Source organism: Apteryx mantelli, chromosome 2, assembly GCF_036417845.1.
Source record: "Apteryx mantelli isolate bAptMan1 chromosome 2, bAptMan1.hap1, whole genome shotgun sequence".
NCBI classification, from domain to species: domain Eukaryota; kingdom Metazoa; phylum Chordata; class Aves; order Apterygiformes; family Apterygidae; genus Apteryx; species Apteryx mantelli.
Window position 1 is genome coordinate 114,315,684 of NC_089979.1, and position 20,639 is coordinate 114,336,322.

Here is a 20,639-nt window from a genome sequence, read left to right on the forward strand (position 1 = left end):
GAAGCCTAGGGGATAACTTCAGGCAGAAGCAAGGTATGGTGTGTGTAGTGGTTGAAACTGTCTCAAAGCATGGAACAGGCTGCAGCCCTGTGCTACAGTGGGGCAAGAGGGCAACTGAAGCAGGGCAGCTCTCACTGTGAAAAACCCCACAATGTTGCCCTGGCAAGAAAAGTTTATATCCTGCAAAACAAAGCATCATTGAGAGGTTTCTATAAAACCTGAAGCTACAGCAATGGCACTGGGCAAGATTCTTTACAATTTCTCCTACCTGCTGCTTGCCTCATATGAAAATTTAATAAGAGCTGTAGGTATGAATCAGCCTGGGAAGAAGTGATTCAACAGCTTCCAAGAGAAAAAAAACAAACTATTTTCAAGGTATTTTAATGAAAAGCTCAAGAGCAGAAATTAGATTCCTCTTGATATAGTTTATCAGTGAACTAGATAAACTATAAAAGTCTGCCTTTGCCATTGCTACTCAGCTGTTTTTTTCCGTTTCACCAGTGTTAATGAAGATTATTGCTAACAGACCAGAGGTGGGGGGTAGAATGAGAGAAGCCATAGGAACCATATTCCCTTAAAGCAAAACCTCAAATTTTGTCTTGGCTGATGTGACCTAGCTATCCCAGCACAGGCTGAAAGATAATTGCCTTAATTAAAAAATTACTCTGGCTGCAGCAAAACAAGTATCTTGGCTGCCTTAGGGACTTCCCAATGACAGCACGGAGATGATACTTAATGCAAAGGTAATAAAACTAGAGTTGCATTCCCCGTCATGAAGGCAGCGCTGATTAATCTTTCTACTTGTTTTCCCGTGGTTGCCAGCAAAGTTTGTTCTCATGATATTGCTTGAAAATCTGTACCCTCAACCATCTCCTTTTAAAAGCCCATTAGGAGAAAGCATGGTACAAAGAGAAGATTAGCACTTGAATTAAAAAAAGCTGTTCACCAGGGCAGCCCTGCTGGAGCAAGCCCCCCCCGCAGCCTCCTCAGCAGGGCTGGCTAGCATCCCAGCCTGGCTGCAGGTCACACAATGCAGCTGCTGAGCCCCAGCTTGCTTAGACCCACTCCTGCTCATGTAGGAATCCAGCTGTGGATACCTGACCAACTCATCCAATGCTCTGATCTCACAGCCATATATCCCAGAGAGCAAAGGAAGAGAAAGACTTACTGTTTACTGTGCTTCTCTGCTGTCCCTAACTCTGCTAAACAGTGCCAATAACCTATATGGATAAAATGATGAGAACCTCTGCCATTTTCACTGGGATATAGTCCACATTTCTTGGAGAGGAATATTTGTGACTAGTTAGAAGCATCAGCGGAAGCTGCCAAGAGCATCAGCTGAGTATTTCCTTGGAGAAATAACTATGTGGCAATAAGAAGGCAGGGGGTGGAAAAAACTACAACACAACAGCACAAGGCAGAATTTCAGAAGCACTCAATTCCTAAAGGTGTTAGTATGAGCAGCTCATTTCAACAGTAACATAGCAGATCCTGGTGTCAGTGGCAGGCTATACTGACCACCAAACCTACCAGCCACCTAGCAGAAACAAGATACTCAAGAGAACAGGACATGTGATGAGGCATGCACACATTTTGGAGAAGGGAATAATTGTCTCTGCCAAACTTTAACAGCATAAGGTCAGGAAACGGAGATGTTGGCAATGGAGAAGTGTAAAGTGCATTAAGAGATGCTCGAGTGCATTAAGGGTAAGCTTGCAAGAAACCTAACAACGCCTACAGAAGCAACCTCAGTAGCTATCCTCAGGGAAAAAGACTATCATCATTTGGGCACATAACACAGCCTGTCCTTGAAAACAAATGAAGCAGGCCAATACTGCATGAACTAGAAAGATGAACCCTTAATATAGGTTCAGCTACTGGTGCTGTTTATTTCCTAAGCGTAAACAGTTAATCCACTTCAACTCTTGATTTCCATATTGATATATTTATATTAAAACATCAATGCTTTTAAAGGTTTCAGGTTGTTTGTACTTAAAATCAACATATTGAGCTGCTTCTTGATTCAACACAGACAAAAAAAATCATTCTCTCAAACAAATAAGGATCTCCTTCATGCTTACTCTGGAAACTATGAAGCAAAATATACATGGCCTCACTGCCTGGGAAGTGATATTGAAGAATATTTTTGGTATTGCTTGAGCAGCATGACCATGAGCAGTACTCAGGTGATAGGGGATCACTTAAGAGGTCCATTATCTGGTCTTCTGAGAAGTCAAAAAGGGAATCAGCTGGTCAGTGACAACTGACTGGGATGTGAAAGGTAAAAGAACCACAAAACCTCTCTATCAAAGATTGACACCAATATTTCATATTGGAAACAGGAATATTAACTTCCAGACACTTTGGATGCTGAATCAGAACCTTGGGCAGCCAGAAAAGCAACTCAGATATGGGAATCTATTTCACATTAGAAGAAAATCTCAAATTTGCAGTCTTTATTCTTTTATATATGTATATTATATATACATACACACATATATAAATATACCTCCCCCAAATTTGGATTTTCATTTCTAAAAACACTGAACAGCAGAATCTCCAACCTCATGACTGCCTGAAGACTGTATTTCTCTGTAACAGCTATTGTTACTTAAAAAAAAAAAAGTAGGTGATATACCGAGTTGCTCTTCAGTACTTCTTATTTTGTGCCTCAGTATAGTGAGTAAAGTGTAAAGCTTTGAGTTGTGACATAAGTACATGTAAACTGAAATGCCTATTAACAAGTAAAATTACTTTGAATTTATGGAATAAAACTTATTAAAATTAGGATGTATTCAGTGAAAGAAAAAACAAAACCCTTGGGCTGTCTCTTAGTACCTCTTCAGCTTATTGGCTACACATGAAGAAACCTCATATGCATTCCTGAACATGGGAAAATTTCTGAAGGGTAGGTAGCTACTATTTCAAGCTGCATGGGTTTGAGCCTCCTACTCTCACCTCCATTATGATTAGAGATTGCTTCTGTAAAAGAAGTCTGAATTTTGGCAAAAAACATTCTTTTGGGGAAGCCCAAGCTTACCTTTGGAATTAAGCCAAAGCATTTAAATGAGTTAAAATGTGGTGAAAGTCTTCTTTAAGGGACAATGATCCATTTCAGAAAGGAACCAAAAGCTCTTCATTTCTATATGCTCAAAAATTTCATTCAAACACAAAAGCTATGTTATAGAATATCTATGTGCCTTCATGTAAAAGGCCTAACCAGAACATATCCTAGTCTTTTATTTCCCTAAACATAGAGGGGTGGGAGAAAAAACAGGAATGGGCAGAAAGTGGACAAGGTTGATTGAAACAGTTTCCTGAAAAATAAAATTCCTATTTCAGAGCAAATGGAAATATACTATAGTGCTGGCATTTTCCACAGAAAGGATATCCTGAGTTTTGACCACCCCTAAAAGCAATTCAGAATCTGGAACTTCTATTCCAGCAAATAACTTTTGCTTGTTTTTTAGATTATTCCATTTCTTGAATTAAACTGAAAGCTCGTGGGAAAAGCTCTAGCTAGGAGTGGCTGCTGCTAACGAGCTCTCTTGGTTGCCCCTGGCCAGAGGGAGTTGGGGCCTTTGATCCCGGTGGCCCTTGATTAGGGCAGGTCAAGCACCCTCTTAGCCAGTGCTAGGGAGAGGCCTATATAAGAGCCAGGCCTAGAGCGCAGCCAACAGAGGCAGCAGTTTGCGCAGCAGTTTGCGCAGAAGGGCACGCGAAGGAACCTTCGTTTCTGTTCCCTGTGGTGTAGGTTTCCTCAAGTATGGTCGTGACACGCTGCACAGCGCGTTCCCCAGCGGCTGTTGGAGTTGCTGTGTCAGAGGCTGCGACCCAGACCGACCCTCTGACGGTAGATGCAGCTCTGCAGGTCTCAGGCTGCAGAGAGTGCTTGGGACCTCTCCGGGAGGCCTGGGCTGGCAGCCAGCTCTCCTGCGGGAGGTGTGCTGCTGTTGGCGAGTTGTGTCGTCAGGTAAGGGAGTTACGGGAGGAGGTCAGTAGGCTGCGCAGCATCCGAGAAGCAGAGCAAGAGATAGACAGGGTATTCTCGGAGACTGTGCAGCTCCAGGAGTCCCAACCCCCTGCAGCAGTGGAGTTGCCAGAGGGCTCTGTGCTGTGTGAAACGGTACATCATAACATCGTAGAAGAAGGCTGGAAACTGGTCACTGCTCGTGGGAGGAGAAAGGCTCCTAGTCCTCCTGAAGACCTGAAGCTGAAGAACAGGTTTAGTGCCCTCCAGGATGAGGAGGAGATGGGCATGGCTGCCAGGGAAGTACCTGGGACAACAGACCCTGTGCCCTGCCGGAACGCCCGGAAAAAGCGGCGGGTGATTGTTGTGGGGGACTCCCTGCTACAGGGGACGGAGGCACCTATCTGCCGACCTGACCTCATGTCTAGAGAGGTTTGTGGCCTGCCGGGGGCTTGAATATGAGATGTCATGGAAAGATTGTCAAGGCTTGTCCATGCTTCAGACTATTACCCACTGCTGCTCTTCCATGTGGGCGCCAATGACACCAAGGGCAAACTGGAGACCATCAAGCAGGACTTCAGAGCTCTGGGGATGGTGGTCAAGGGTCTGGGAGCCCAGGTCATCTTCTCCTCAATCCTGCCAGTGAGGGGGATGGATGAGAGGAGGAGGAGACGGACTTTCCAGGTTAACGACTGGCTGCGCCGCTGGTGTTGGCAACAGGGTTTTGGTTTCTACGACCTTGGGACCCTGTTTGAAGATCGACAACTGATGGCAAGAGATGGGATCCACCTCAGGAGAGAGGGCACTCAGGTATTTGCCAACAGGTTGGCCAACGTGGTAAGGAGGGCTTTAAACTAGGAAAGATGGGGGAAGGGGAGAGTTATAGTGCCAGGGTAGCTGGCAAAAGACTGCTCAAGTCAGGATGCCTCCAACAGGTGAATGCAGCCAGGGAAGTGTGCATGGGATGTGGCTATGGAGGATCCTCTTTTACCCCTCCTGGGAAACCTGCATGCTCGATCACCTCCCTGAAATGCCTGTACACCAACGCACGCAGCATGGGGAACAAACAGGAAGAACTAGAGATCTGTGTGCGGTCGCAGGGCCATGATCTCATTGCCATTACAGAGACATGGTGGGATAGCTTGCATGACTGGAGTGCTGTCATGGATGGCTACGTGCTTTTTAGGAAAGACAGGCCAGGAAAGCAAGGTGGTGGAGTTGCTCTTTATGTGAGAGAGCAACTGGAATGTATTGAGCTGTGCCTAGGGGTGGATGAAGAGCGAGTCGAGAGCTTATGGGTAAGGATTAAAGGGCAGGCTAACAGAGGTGACACTGTTGTGGGTGTTTACTACAGGCCACCTGATCAGGAAGAGGAAGTCGATGAGGCCTTCTACAGACAGCTGGAAGTAGCCTCATGATCCCAGGCCCTGGTTCTCATGGGGGACTTCAACCACCCTGGTATCTGCTGGAAAGACAACACAGCTAGGCACAAACAGTCCCAGAGGTTCCTGCAGAGCATTGGTGACAACTTCTTGACACAGGTGGTGGAGGAGCCAACAAGGAGAGGTGTGCTGCTGGACCTCGTACTAACAAACAAAGAAGGACTGGTGGAAGATGTGAAGGTCGGGGGCAGCCTTGGCTGCAGTGACCATGAGATGGTGGAGTTCAGGATCCTGGGAGGAGGCAGCAGGGCACTAAGTAGGATCGCAACCCTGGACTTGAGGAGAGCAAACTTTGGCCTCTTCAGGGACATACTTGGAGGAATCCCATAGGTTAGGGCCCTAGAAGGAAGGGCCATTCAAGAGAGCTGGTTAATATTCAAACATCACCTCCTCCAGGCTCAAGAGCGGTGCATCCCTATGAGTAGGAAGTCAAGCAAAGGAGGCAGGAGACCTGCATGGATGAGCAAGGAGCTCCTGGCAAAACTCAACCAGAAGAAGGAAGTATACAGAAAGTGGAAAGGGGGACAGGCCACTTGGGAGAATTATAGAAACATTGTCAGAGTATGCAGGGATGCGACGAGGAAGGCTAAGGCCCGTTTGGAATTAAATCTGGCGAGAGATGTCAAGGACAGCAAGAAGGGCTTCTTCAAATACATCAGCAGCGAGAGGAAGACTAGGGAAAATGTGGGCCCTTTGCTGAATGGGGTGGGTGCCCTGGTGACAAAGGATGCAGAGAAGGCAGAGTTACTGAATGCTGCCTTTGCTTCAGTCTTTACTGGTCAGGCCAGCCCTCAGGAACCCCAGACCCTGGAGGCAAGAGAGAAAGTCTGGAGAAAGGAAGACTTCCCCTTGGTTGTGGAGGATCAGGTTAGAGATCATTTAAGCAAACTTGACACCCACAGATCCATGGGCCCTGATGGGATGCACCCATGAGTGCTGAGGGAGCTGGTGGAAGTTACTGCTAAGCCACTCTCCATCATCTTTGAAAGGTCACGGAGAACAGGAGAGGTGCCTGAGGACTGGAAGAAAGCCAATGTCACCCCAGTCTTCAAAAAGGGCAAGAAGGAGGACCCAGGGAACTACAGGCCAGTCAGCCTCACCTGCATCCCTGGAAAGGTGATGGAGCAGCTCATCCTGGAGGCCATCTCCAAGCATGTGGAGGACAAGAAGGTGATCAGGAGTAGTCAGCATGGCTTCACCAAGGGGAAATCATGCCTAACCAATCTGATAGCCTTCTCTGATGGAATGACTGCCTGGGTAGATGAGGGGAGAGCAGCGGATGTTGTCTACCTAGACTTCAGCAAGGCTTTTGACACTGTCTCCCATAACATCCTCATAGACCAGCTCAGGAAGTGTGGGCTAGATGAGTGGACAGTGAGGTGGACTGAGAACTGGCTGAATGGCAGAGCTCAGAGGGTTGTGATCAGCGGCGCAGAGTCTAGTTGGAGGCCTGTAGCTAGCGGTGTCCCCCAGGGGTCAGTACTGGGTCCAGTCTTGTTCAACTTCTTCATCAATGACCTGGATGAAGGGACAGAGTGCACCCTCAGCAAGTTTGCTGATGATACAAAACTGGGAGGAGTGGCCGATACACCAGAGGGCTGTGCTGCCATTCAGAGAGACCTGGACAGGCTGGAGAGGTGGGCAGAGAGGAACCTCATGAAGTTCAACAAAGGCAAGTGCAGGGTCCTGCACCTAGGGAGGAATAACCCCCTGCACCAGGACAGGTTGGGGGTTGACCTGCTGGAAAGCAGCTCTGCTGAGAAGGACCTGGGAGTGCTGGTGGACACCAAGTTAAGCATGAGGCAGCAATGTGCCCTTGTGGCCAAGAAGGCCAATGGTATCCTGGGGTGCATCAGGAAGAGTGTTGCCAGCAGGTCGAGGGAGGTGATCCTCCCCCTCTACTCAGCCCTGGTGAGGCCACATCTGGAGTACTGTGTCCAGTTCTGGGCTCCCCAGTACAAGAGGGATGTGGCACTACTGGAGCAAGTCCAGCAAAGGGCTACTAAGATGATTAGGGGACTGGAGCATCTCTCTTCTGAGGAAAGGCTGAGACAGCTGGGCCTGTTCAGCTTGGAGAAGAGAAGGCTGAGAGGAGATCTTATCAATGTGTACAAGTATCTGAAGGGAGGGTGTCGAGAGGATGGAGCCAGACTCTTTCCAGTGGTGCCCAGTGACAGGACGCGAGGCAACGGGCACAAACTGAAACACAGACACTTCCATCTGAACATGAGGAAAAACTTTTTCACTGTGAGGGTGACAGCGCACTGGAACAGGCTGCCCAGAGAGGTTGTGGAGTCTCCTTCTCTGGAGATATTCAAAACGCGCCTGGATGCAATCCTGTGCAATGTGCTCTAGGTGACCCTGCTTGAGCAGGGGGGTTGGAGTAGATGATCTCCAGAGGTCCCTTCCAACCTCAGCGATTCTGTGATTCTGTGATTCTGTGTTGGAAGAGCAGGCCCCCTAGGCGTACATTCTGTGATGTATTATAAGATCAGAGATTTTGAAATTCCTTTTATTTCAAAGGGAAACCTATATCCATTTGTTGATGGTCAGCATCTTCTCTGAAGAGAGACATACAGTCCATCTTAAATGAGTTTTAAAGAGTCTGTTATATAGACTACTGAAACCTTGCTCAAGGGGAAGCTATCTGAATAAGCAACATTTCTGATAAGCATAACTCATTTAAAATATTAAATGAACAGAAACATAGTGATAGCAAGTGTAATAGACATGACTGCAAAAACCAAGCCATCAGTCCCCATCACATTTTTACCAAGCTACTGACTGTTCTCTCAGTCTCAAGTTCCTGACTACTACATTTATTTTAACTGACTCAATTCACAAAAAAGAACCCCCCCCCCACCCCTTGACAGCAAGCTTTACAGCAGTACCCGAAGAGGTGGTAAACATGCTACGCAGCAACCTCTCTAGATACACACAAACATTTCCAAAGGCATAAAAGATGCCCTGCACCACAGGGGCCCGCTGCCCCTGGAGCTGTGCTGACACAGGGGAGTGTGCAGAGAGTTGGTGCCCTCTTCTGGGCAAGACAGAGCCTTGTTTTGGCAACGCAGAGCACAGCTCATGACGCCAGCTCTCAGCCACTCAAGGTAGTTTTTCTAACGATTCAAAGGCATTTCCTATCTCTTAAACTAATTCTTAGGCAAATCAAAGATGTAGGTTAATCAAGTCCAGGTGGGAGAGATACTTAGGAAATATTTGAACTTTTGTAAGTACTTGGCTATGTAACTCCTTTAAAATTTCTCACACAGCAGCATGTTACATCACAACATTGTTTATTATGTGACTTTTTACAATACAAACAAAAATACAGAAATGCAGTATATGAATACAGCTAAATGCAAAATGGTGATGTTTTTCTTGAGGCCATATTCCCATTTCTAGTAAAATAAAGAGACTGCACACAGGTAGAAACAGGTTGGTAGTTAACTCCACAATTTTGCCTAGAAATGACCTATAAATGCATTTTCCTGCTACTTACCATAAAATGTAAAAAGGAAGTTAAAGAAAAGTTTTACTCACTGGTTCCTACCATATGAAAGAAGCTATATTCTATTTAGAAGGGCCAATACATGGAAAAATATCTAAATTAAATGTTATTACAAAAATGAAGCAGTAATGAGATCCTTCTGTCTAAAGAAGTTACTAAATGAGAATGAGAATAGCATATATTTAAAGAATCCAAAACATAAAAAGGTTGTTATAAAAAGCTTAGGTGCACTGTAATCCTACAAGTTTTGTTTTTCCATGTGTACTTTTAAACAATGGAAGTGTCAAAAATAGGGTCAACTGTGTTAGACTAAATTACATTATTGTATATGCTGCACTGAATGGAATTCTTGCATTATAATAATAGAGAAGCATTGTTTGCATCATATTATGGCAATTTATCCTCACTAAAAACCATCTAGAGTCCTTGCATTCTTGAATATCCTGTAAACTGTCAAACCACCAGAACATGATTGTACAACAGTAAAATGTTTTCTTTTGCATTAAAATGACATCTGTTTAAAAAAAAAAGGAAAAAGGTACTTAGAGCTGTTATTTTTCCAAGTACACAACACCCTAGACAAATCAAGGCCTCTCATTCTCCATCAAAATTAACAAAAATTTGTCATGCTGTTAAATCCATTGCTATGGATACAACTGGTGCAAAATTGGTCAAACAGATCCAACAAACACTGATGTCCAGGCTGGCATATTGGCAACTAATACATAACTGGTGGTCAAAATGATGCATTTAAAATATCTTCCCTTTCTTCTTATTCTTTTCCAAGGTTCTAAAATGATAAAAAAAGGTTTTGTTAAATAATAAATGAATACATGTTCTGATTAAAAAAGTCACCTATGTACATCTTCTAAATATGCATTTATAAAGCCTTACTGGTTGCAATACAATGTATAAAAACTTATTATGTACGCAATACTAGCGTGTAAAGTCAATCAATGCTTTTATCGCTATGCTCCTTCTCAAGGACTGGGAGACTTAAAGGCTTTCATTTCAGAAGCTTTAACGCTTATCCTTCAGAATCTGATGCTATATAGCTTTCAAATTCAAACACAGTTTTTCTAGCTAGATCTAGTTATGTATGGATACAGGGTTCTCCAGAATAAAGCTTGCTTAAGAAGCTGGTAATGTGCCCAATATTTCTGATTTATGCTCATCTGTAACTTAAAGCAGTTTAAGATTTTTCTTAATTTTAAATGAGACTCTAAAATGGCCAGACACTACTGACAGCTATTATCATAGAAAATTCCCTTTAACTTCCGTTAAAGCTATGGATCATTATCAATAATTGCAGAGCAAGAATTCAATTTACCTGGAAGAATTCTGTTGTTCCAAAATACGTTGTTGAGCTTCCCAGTTTGCTTTCTCATCCTCAAACTGGCGACGCTTTTCCTCTAATTCTTTGTGTTGTGCCTCCAAATTCTTTTTCATTTGCTCGTGGCGTCGCTGCAGCTATAGAAAGTTACCAATAGAGTTGGTAAGTGCACAAAACAGCAACTTCAGGGGGTGCAATAAAACATCTCATCAGCAGCTTTACCAGTTTATGAGAAAGCTAGTTAGACCAAAAGTTCTAAGGTTATAGGTATCTTTATTTAACAGAAACAAAAAGCTTATTAATCCCATAATCCCATTTTAGAGTTAATAAAAACCTACTCAAAATGCAGCCTGGGTTACAAACAGGAGCTGTAAACAGCTACATGTGGCAAGCAAAAGGAAATTCAAGAATACTTTGACATTTGATGCAAATGTTAAGCAAACTGTAAAAAATGTGGGTATCAGTGATGGATAAATTGGCAACATCTTTGTCTTTGGATGAAAAAGGAATCCCCTAGATTTCAGCCTATTATATTAAAAATTTGTTTAGGAAAACATTATTATTAAATGGATTAATTTATTCACTTATTAAAAGAATTAGTATTACTGAAGTGAATTGCCTATACTGACAAAAAAGTATAAGGAGTCTCTCTTGCAAGCTTTTGTTGATGGGACAGACTGCAAGACAATCAAATGTGTTGGATACGGGAATGGAGACATCGTCAGGAAAAGTGATTTCATTTGTACCATGTAACAGGGTTTTTAAAATCTGAGTTAGAAAACTCTTTTCCCTTTCTCCTTAGTCCCTGTCTTACGAAACTCTTTCAAAACATATTTTCCTTTACAGATTTTTTTAATGCTTTATACTCAGCACTGCCATCTACTTTTCTGCAACTGGGGAAATACAACAGAAGTTTATGAAGTCATGAATGGTGAAGGGAAAAACAAAACAGAACAAAAAACAGAATGAATTGCACAATTAAAAATTGAATTAGCAGAATGCACTCAATGAAATAATCATGAGCCAGCACATGTAAAACAAGAAGGAGAGCTTTTGTTTGTTTGCATGTAACCATTTAACTACAGACTTATTGCCACAGGGCAGAAGTATAAATAGGTTCAAAAAGATATGAGACAGAAATACAGAAAGGATAAATCCATTCATGACTAATCAAACACCGTGATCCAGATACAACCTCTAGCTTAAAAATTACCGAACATTATTGACTGGAAGACCTACCATTTATACCCTTTTCCTTATCTATCTATTTTTGACTACTTTGAAAGAGAAAATTAGGTTGATGTATTTTTTCCTCTAACCCAGCACACCAGTTCTTCTTTGTTACCTGCTCCTTGGCTCCTCATAATGCCTAGACTGGCAAGCATATCAACTGCCTTTCCAAGTCTTGGTGCTTTATCTCAAATTTGGAGCCAAACTGTCGTTAGGAATTTTGACAGTTTTGAACTTCTCCACTAGGCTTCCTGAGAGAAGTTGCCTTTTTAAAACTTAAAATTCATTTTCCTATTTAAATATAATTTTATACTAGTGTGTTAAAAAGACGACTTCAAGAGCTGCTCTAAGCCCATAAAAAAAAAAGTTTCACTGTGAGCTCAATCTAACACCAGGAAATGAAAAAAATTAGAGTTAAATATCCATAAAATGTATACATATTTACATGACACCAAAACACTGCCAGCAACACAATCCTGCTCCTTCCTTAGTCTAGTAATTCTTATTTAGATGGTTTCTTATAGCCTTTGTATCAGAAATTCTTGAACCAGTTCTTCAGTAAACAAGTTACTATTATTAAATTAGCTTATGTAAAGCATTAAGTCTCAAGAAATTTTTAAAGCATGTGGAATAAAAAAAGGAATGAAACATTTCAAGCAAGAAGGGGAAAAAGAAGATGATTAAGAAAGTTAAGGAGTATTTTAAATACTGTGATTGATGGGGAAAAAAAAGAAGAATGGATGTGAACATGAAAATTACATTTTAAGTTTGTGTTTACACCATTTCAAAGACAGCAAGTTGGGAAAGGGCAACTGTGGGTGTTCTTTAAATCTAAGATCTGACTATGCAACCAATTTCTAGACAGATGTTATGTTGCAAAATCTTGGAAAAAGAGCCATCTCTACGCTGGTTCAGTATCAACCATATTGACATCTGAGACATTTTGATCACCTCAGCTTCAGAGTCCTTCAGTTTCTGAACTTTTTCTTTGACTTTCATCTCAAACACCTGTTCCATTTCCATTTCCATTTTTTTCATTTTGGCTACATGCTCTCTCCTTTCCTCCTCCATCTGTGCCAACGGGCTCCTGCCATAAAACCAGAAGAAAAAGTTAGCTAACAAGGATTTTTTTTTCCTTTTTGTTGCATTAGGACATCTGGGGAAACAGGATAAAAGTGCTTAAACATTAAAATGAATAATATAGCTGTATGTACTGCTAGCTTATATTCAATTTGTATTACTTCATTAACAGCTTATGTTAAGCATTCTACAAAAAGACATTTCATACAATATCTTTCTTTTCCCCCACGTTTGATTTGTGTTATATTTAGGTTATAATAGAAACTCTTGACTCCCTATCTTTAGTAGAACCTGGTCATGGGAAGAGAGGAAATCAAAGTTACAAGTAATAAAAAAAACCCCATATATATGTAATAAAAAAAAAAATTAGTATCTTCCAAAAGATCTTCAGGCATCACTTTCCTTTCTGTACAAATACATACAAAAACTAACAGACAACCTTTATCTAGAGCTGATTAATCAAAGTGTTGCAGGCAAAAGTCCCACTTTCTCTCTAAATCTTCATGGTTCAAGATGATGTTAAGTATAAATTAACATTACAAGTCTGTTGAATACAGTGGTCATCCTTCTGAACAGATAATTTTGGAAAAAAATTTTGGACAGCTGAACAGTCATTCATGAAAGCATTAGTTGGAAAATTTAGCTTTAGAAAAGTATTAATAACTTAAAAATTGTGTAGATTTTTTAAAAATTAATTTTCCATACACTGACTGATTTGGAAAATTCTACTGAACTTGGAAAATTCTATAAGCCTGCTATCCACATTAAAGTGATATTGGCTTTAAATAGCAAGTTTCACATTAAATACCCAGCAAAACACGATGATTTTAGTCTAGTGATTATTTTTGTACACAGCCTACCATAAGACTTTTCTGCTGTTCAAAGAGCAATCAAAACAAACTATTGTCCTCTTGTTTCAGTGTGAATATGTACGGTTTTTAGAAATGACTAAGATTCAACTACCTTATTGGTAAAAATGAAAAAAGAACTGAATATACAGAAAACCCTAAAAATCAACAAGCAGAGAATATCTACTGTAATTTATCCAAAACTCAATCAGACCTAATTATAAATTAAAGGTGGAAAGTCTAAGTCCCGTCAAAAATAATTTTTTTATTCTTTAGAAAGCAAGCAAACTGTTCTGATTAAATTCATGCAGAAAAAGCATTCTAGAAGGAGAACGAATTGACTAAATTTCAGAGAAGATTAAAACATCATAATAGTCAAAAATGTCCATTTTGATTAGAATTTGCAACTCATTCTTGAAGGAATGGAGTTCATACGTCAAACATGGTTAAGAACTGTTTTGATCATTAATAGCTTGTTTTATCCTCTTCCTTGTCCATTTACAAGAGCTAATCAAACAGTGAAAGTAAACAAAGTCGTATGAACTCAAGGCCATGTGAACAATTTTTCTAGTACCAGTATTTTTAAATGTGCTTTAAAGGTGACAGTTGGGGGTGGTGGGGGAAGAGGATGGCATTTCCACAGAAAATTTTTAAATTAATCTGAACTAATTGTTGCAAAGCTTGGACTGGCTAGTAAAATGCTTTAATATTACTTATTGGACTGAAACTGCTCATTAGCCTAATGTTTAAGTATTGAAAAGGCCAACTGCTAGCAACTTTTGTCAAGGAAAAAAAAAATCGGTCGAGCATAGGTCGAGTACTATATCACAAACAACCAATTCACGTAAGAAAAATGAGAGGATTTGAGTAGCAGTATTTCTGCAAGCAAATCATGTCAAAGCCTATTTTTTCATTACCAATGTACCTTTTAGAGGTGTAAAGTTCTCAAATGTATCTGCTCTTCAAAACTTAACCTAGGGAGTAGATCTGAATACTAATGAATCATTGCTACCATTTCTACAGACTTTGAAGGGGAGCAGAACTGTCCTCTGGATGATCTAATAGCTATCGCCATGCAGGTCATCTTTGAGAAAGTGGTAAAATCAGTTTGCCTAGAAAGCCTGATAAGCAGACAAGTGAACATTTACAGCTGAGCTCTTTACAACACAGGTCACAACTGTTATCGTTAGACAAGTCTTAAGTATTTGACACTGGTAAGTACACATTACCCTTTCTTCCAGGATAAAATAATGCAAGGGACCTCAATGAAACAAAAAGCTCAAGAAAAAACACTAAACAAAACTGTAAAACATTTATCTGATTTAATAGGATGTATGTTAAAAAAGCCCTCTAAGATTTGCAAAAGTTAAAAATTATTCTAGACATGCACAAAGTGGAACCTCTGCAAGCCAATAATAAGATAAAACCATGGCCAGAAAAGATTAAAATAACTAGTTTTCCAATTCAAGAGTTTTAAATTTACAGATAAGTATAATTAGACTAATTTTTTTTTAAGCATCTATATGAATACCATGGAACTACTGAGAGGCTGCAGATCCAAACTGGGGGAATTTCATAACTTATACACTGAAACAGTCTTCTCACTGTTGAAATTTGACCAAATTTGTCTTAAGGCTTGACCAAAAAGCTTTTGAAGAGGGAGGGTTTTTACAAAGGTATTTGTCACTGAAAATATTTGCAACTTTTTAAAGTTTATGTCAGCACAGCTTTAGGAAAAAAAACACTAGGGGGAAAAAAACAATGCCAAGAGCTGGATAACAGGAAACTGTTTTAAATTTGAAACATTAAACAGTAAAACCCTTTCTGTGTTTAAATAATTTTTGTCTTAAGTTTTTGGAAAAATTTAAATGACCACTTACATGCCTTCAACTGTGTCAAATCTAAAAAACAAAAAATACAGAGGCTTAGCTTAGCATGCTTAAATAAAACCACAAAACCAAAAAGCAATAATTAAGAAAGCAAATTCATTATAAATAGATTCCTAAAGCTAATTATATGCTCCCAAAAGCAAATTTTTCACAGTAGAATGAAAGACTGTTAGTTAAGCTTGTCATATTTATTTCAAATCCAGTTAGTAAATCACTACACCATGTAAATATTAATGTAGATTTGATGTGCAAATATATTTCCAGAAACAGTTTATCTACAGTGTACTTAAAATATGCCTGCTTTTAAAGTGATTTTAGATATTTTAGTGACATGAACAACCACTTGCTCTAAACTTTTCTTCAGAAACAAGTCTTCTGCAGCCAAAGCCATCTCTAGACTTATCTGCTCATTTAAAAAAAAATTGTCACCTAATAAAGGACATTATATTCAAAAGTTACAAGCATTCCTGTGCTGCAAAAAGAGCACTTTATTGCACTGGCCAGCAGAGGTCTCACGGGAGGCTGCGCTCAGCTCTGAAGAAGGCTTCATGGCAACTGCTGTTTACCCCAGAGCATGACGCTTTAATCTGAGCATATGTTGTATTAGCGCTTCACTAATAACATAAGAGGAAAAAAGGTCCGATAACAAGATTCTGATATTAAACCTCACAATACAGCACGAAGGGCTTAATACCCTTAGAACTGTTGCACACAGGTTCCTTTTCTGGTGAAAAGGAAGCGGAGAATCTCAGCTTTGTGATAAAGCTATTGAAATATTAAGAATACAGTCAAGAGGAGTTAGAAACAGTCTAAGCTTAGCAGTTAAAAGGACCTACACATTGTGTATTTTGCTACCCTGTGTGACAGTTTATTGAACATAGTGACAGACAAATAAGGCTCATCTTTACCATGTTCAAGATACACCTTTTAATAAAAGTTTTATTTTTAAACTCACTAAAAATATCAATTTCAAATAGCAAAATTAGAGAAATTAGTTTTCATTTAAGAATTTTAAATTTCAGAGCAAATGCCAGTTTTAGCACATGCCACACAGTACTCATGTACAATTACACTTGCTGCATAGTGTGAAGAGACAAATTATCCATATAATTGAAAGTTACCCTTTGATTTTTTTTTAATAGATGGGATGATGTTCAAAATTTGAAGAACTCAGACATTAAACCTAAAATACAAAAGGCTACACAATCATGGAAAACACGTTTTGTACTTCTCATAGGCCAACTTGTTATGTGTTGAATAATTGATTACAGTTTCACCAAAGCAAGGGAGAAATCGCAGGAAATTAAGCACAGAAGGAATTGCTTCGTTTGCACAGTATTATTGAAACTTGTGGCACACATTTCTATCTGTTTTCATCCTTGTTTTCTGTTCAAAGAAACAAGCTAACAGCTGCATGAGAAATAAAGATCTTTTAAGATCATAAAAATATAGCTGTTTTAAAGATACAAAAGGTCAATCCAGCCTCCAACAACAGCTAGAACAATACACTTTTCCAAAAGTGCAAGAACCACAGCATGTACCTCTCCTCTTGGTATATCCTACCAGCTTATAAAAACCCAGCAGTGTAGGAGTTTTCAGAGCCAGAGGCTGTATCTGTGTTTAATATGCTTGTAATACCACCAGAGAGCATCAGAGCACATCTCTATCCTCTCGTGAACATCCAAGATCTGCCTCCCACTAAAGAATCTGATTTCCAGAGGTCAGCTCAAATACTGCACTACTGAGAGACCAGCAGTAAGCAGGAAAGCATAAAATTCCCAGGGGATGCACAGATAAACTGTTAATATTTATTCTCCCCCACCTTCCAACTAATTTCTAGAAAGATATGCAAGGTTATTAGGAAAATTTTCTCCATGCTGCTTCAATTATGCTAGATTCAAAACTAAAAAAACATATGAAAGTAAAAAGCATTAAAGTTTAAATAAAATGCTGCAACTCAACATACAGGTAAGGTAAAAAGAGAAGAATAGCATCAGCTGCTTCATAACCAATATACTCATTCAAGATTGATTATTTTAAGTCAAAGTTAGAAGGAACAAACTCTAAAGAAAGGCTCAAAATACTCCTTACAAATTTGCAGCAGACTTCCCTATCTTTCAAAAGGCTGAATCATGAGTTGCAAAAGTTCATTTCTTGTCTTAAAGAAAACAGACAGCTAAGCATTCCAGTTGGGTTTGTTCACCCCCGAGATTCAGTACTACGATGTTCTGAATGACAAATTTCAGACAGCGGGGGTTGTTCCAAAGGATACTTTTAACTTAAATATTTAGGTGGGACAGAGGAGTGACCTGAGATGGCAGGAAGCAAAACAAGTAAGCAAGCTTCTAAAAGCGGAGTAATTCTAGACACTCAGAGCATAGGTTTTGCTGAAAAAGTAAATCTCAGCAAGGATATCAGCAGCAACTGATGGGGGGCAGGGGCAACACACAGTTTTGGAACCTTCTGAAATACGTATTTACACAGAAATATCTCATCATGTTTTCAATATGCGAATAAAAAAAAAAAAATCACTGCAGTATTCTTTTTAATAGCATACAGTCCCCAGATTAGGTAACAGATTAAGTTTATAGGTGCAGACCAACACAAATCTAAGCAAGCACAAAACACATAATTGTGAAAATGTTATCACCAAAAATAAGATTTTTCCAAATCTAAGCAAAACATAGTAGGATTTGGAAAGGAAGAAAAAATTGTTATTAAACACCACAAAACAAAAACAATACAGCTTCCTCTGATATCCAAAATTGCGACAAAAACAGTTTCATTTTTATGAGGACAGTGAAAGCAAGTTAGATGAATCCTGGAGATTCCTGGAGATTCATACATCCGTTACATTTCTGTCTCTCATCTGCCCACCTGCTCCACCTTTCCAAACTATTTTGTTCTCAAATGTGCAAACAATCTTACCTATCTTTTTTTTTTCCTCACAATTTCTACCTCATGCAGTGATTTTACTTCTTACAACTCCTCCCCTCTCAACCCAGTGCACTGTACTATTCCGAGGGCAAGTGCAGCTTAAGAAATACTTCCAACATACTTGCAATATGCATTCAGGAACCTTGACATATAGGGAAAGGATAATATGATGGCAAGAAACGCAACAGAGAAAAGAAGAAACCACTGCATTAGGGATACACACATTTGAAGACTGTTCTCTCTAGGACTCGACCTCACTACAAACTTAACCTAAATCTGGAGTGCCCGTTTGAAGAATTTATTGAACTGACATATACTATTATATTTTTTGTCAATGCTGAGCAGGGAAGCCTCACAGAGTCTCATGCTAGCTGAGATGAAATCATGCCCACTTAAATCATTCTGTCACAGGCACTTTCAAAGCAATAAGATATTGCAGAACAGACATTTGCTTTGTGAAAAAATAGCTTTGTAGCTCTCAAAACAGGAATAGCAGTTATTTCTGTTTAATTTCAGAGATATTTCTGGAAAAACAGCTGTAATTTGGCATATCACTATCCCAAAACCATCTTATGTTTTGGTTGAGAAAACTGTATTTAGATGTAGTACAATTTTATTTAGATATAGTATTTTCAAACATCGTTGTACAATGGAGAATACAGTGGAGTCTACTTTTATATTTTCCAATAATTTCATCAAGTTGGCAAACAACTTGCTGTCAAAGGTAACCAAAACATCATATTAAGCTTAAAACAAACTTGCATTGCAACTTTCCTCTCACAAAAGACAGAGACAGAAAGACGATCATATTTTACAATAATTTCCCTGACATGATAAGCAGCCTCAGAAGCCGTCAGGGCAGCCTTTCAATGATGACAATAGCATATCCGGGTTTTTATTTTTGAAGTTTCTAAACAAATATGTATCTATCCTCCCTCTCAAAAATGTCCCCAACACTGAGTATTGAGAATTCATACCAAAGGAGACAATAACATTAAGAGTAACATATATACCAAAATAGAAGAGCAAACACAGAAAAACTTTCCAAAAAGTACTACTGAAACAAAACCTCTTCGGAATTAAATCTAATGAAAACCAATTATTTAACCTATTCAGTTAAGCTAGTGCAAAGCTTAATAAAAAAAAAAATCATAATTAAAGCAGACCAGGACTCAGGCAATGGACCCCAAGGAGGGGAGAAGGGAATGAGGGCAGTGGAAACAAAACAAACCCCAAAACACCCAACACACCAAGACACCAAAACCCTAAAACAACCAAAAAAATCCCCAACCAACCAAAACAAAAAAACAAAAAAGCAAAACAAAAAAAACCCCCAAAAAACAAAAAAAGAGAGCAATACAACCTTAACAAGAACTTACTTTGTTAGCTGCCCTTTATTTTTGTTGTTGTCAACACCATTGTATGTAACAGCTGCCAGTTTTCTGCTTCTGTAGTTCTCATAATGTACATTGTTAGTGACATCCTTCAGGTCCTGCATGTGAGTTCTGCCAATGAGTGCAATTTATAAGCTTAGTGCATGGACATGAAAAAATTAGCCCGTGTTCATTTTGCAGATTTACTTAATTATATCTCTCCATTCATGTACCATTCCACCCCAAAAAGTTGTCATTCGTCCATTTAAATTGGAGTTGTCAAGAGACAACAGAAATAGCTGATTATTTGGAAATGAACTATTTCAAGTTTGCAGTATTCCTAACATTAATTTATAGGACCAACATTCAGAAAATTTCTGAGTTTTGTGGATAAACTTGTAAATATTTGGAGAACAGATATAAAAGCTGTATATTATACTGTAGCAGATGCACTGAAGTTTGTCAGGCAAGAAACAACAAACATAAAACACAGAACCTGGGAAATTTTGGTTTAAGTCTGCTAAAAGTAAAGTTCAAGATTAACGTACAAACATTAGCTTTCTCCAGTAATCTTTCACTATCAGCTTGAAAAAAAGCAAAGCTTAGAAGTCAAACTGTTGCAGCAGATGCAACTTACTAAACCGCCATGAACACAGAAAGAACAACCTCTCAGCACCCAACACAGCAAAGCACATGCAGTCTTGCTTGAACAAAGTGCTGGCATTGAAAATTAAAGCATGCCTACAACTACGTACATACAACACTAATAGACAACTCAAGTTCCTATGGTTTTAACAACTTTCAAAAACAAATAATCATAAAGAGCAGAGAACTATTACAAAATTGCCATCACTGCCATGACTTGCTAGATACGTGCCTAACCAAGATTTTATCATAAGGAGTAAGATATTGTTTACAATTAAAAATATGGTGATTAATATGAACTTACTAGCCAAGTCCCATTTCCTCCAATACAAGACCTTCCAACCCGTCAGTCATACTAGCAAGCCCAATGTTACCTGTAAG

The 20,639-nt window shown here is 39.6% G+C and overlaps 1 protein-coding gene across 3 annotated transcripts in view; it reads right to left on the reverse strand.

Moving 5' to 3' along the window:
• Positions 1-8,691: 8,691 nt before the first annotated feature.
• Positions 8,692-20,639, reverse strand: part of SEPTIN7 (septin 7) — a 65,914-nt gene continuing 53,966 nt past the window's right edge. For 2 of the 3 annotated variants that reach the window (XM_013948146.2, XM_013948148.2), the window contains exons 9-13: positions 19,620-19,745; positions 15,295-15,315; positions 12,438-12,573; positions 10,254-10,393; positions 8,692-9,713 (exon numbers count right to left, since the gene is read on the reverse strand). In XM_013948146.2, the coding sequence (XP_013803600.2) occupies positions 9,674-9,713; positions 10,254-10,393; positions 12,438-12,573; positions 15,295-15,315; positions 19,620-19,745 (463 nt within the window). In that variant the 3' untranslated portion in view covers positions 8,692-9,673. The remainder of the gene's footprint in view (positions 9,714-10,253; positions 10,394-12,437; positions 12,574-15,294; positions 15,316-19,619; positions 19,746-20,639) is intronic. The other variant, XM_067291260.1, reaches the window with a different exon arrangement.